This window comes from Nestor notabilis, unplaced genomic scaffold, assembly GCF_000696875.1.
Source record: "Nestor notabilis isolate BGI_N333 unplaced genomic scaffold, ASM69687v1 scaffold25347, whole genome shotgun sequence".
Lineage (NCBI taxonomy): Eukaryota > Metazoa > Chordata > Aves > Psittaciformes > Psittacidae > Nestor > Nestor notabilis.
In genome coordinates this window covers 3,288-3,733 of record NW_009935507.1, presented here as the reverse complement: position 1 = coordinate 3,733, position 446 = coordinate 3,288, and the positions used below count along the sequence as shown (strand labels likewise).

The window sequence follows — 446 nt, the reverse complement described above, 5'->3', positions numbered from 1 at the left end:
TTCCAAGAGGCCCCTTTGGCCTATGACGCCATCTGGGCCTTGGCCTTGGCCCTCAACAAGACCTCGACGGAGCTCATGAAGAAGGGGCTGCGCTTGGAGGACTTCAACTACAACAACAAGAACATCACAGATGAGATCTACAGAGCCCTCAACTCCTCTGCCTTCGAGGGCGTCTCGGTGCGTTGGGTTCTCCTCCCCACTGAGGTCCTGCTATGGTCCTCCCTCTCCAAGGTGTCCCCATTGACTTACCCCCATGGGGACATGGTCCTTCCACCTAAGAGGTCCCCATGGCCCATCTCCATCCCACCCCCCAGGGCCACGTTGTCTTCGACGCCAGCGGCTCCCGCATGGCCTGGACGCTCATTGAGCAGCTCCAAGGTGGGTGAGGACATTGAGGTGCCACGAGGTCTATGGGGGGGGGGGGAGCAGCCGAAGGGACTATTTTG

At 59.9% G+C, this 446-nt stretch overlaps 1 protein-coding gene across 1 annotated transcript in view; it reads left to right on the top strand.

The window, feature by feature from the left end:
- Positions 1–3: 3 nt before the first annotated feature.
- LOC104408330 (gamma-aminobutyric acid type B receptor subunit 1-like) overlaps positions 4–446 on the top strand; it is a gene marked incomplete at both ends in the record, with an annotated part of 3,727 nt that continues 3,284 nt past the window's right edge. The window contains 2 exons of the mRNA XM_010017891.1: positions 4–177; positions 315–378. Of these exons, the coding sequence (XP_010016193.1) occupies positions 4–177; positions 315–378 (238 nt within the window). The remainder of the gene's footprint in view (positions 178–314; positions 379–446) is intronic.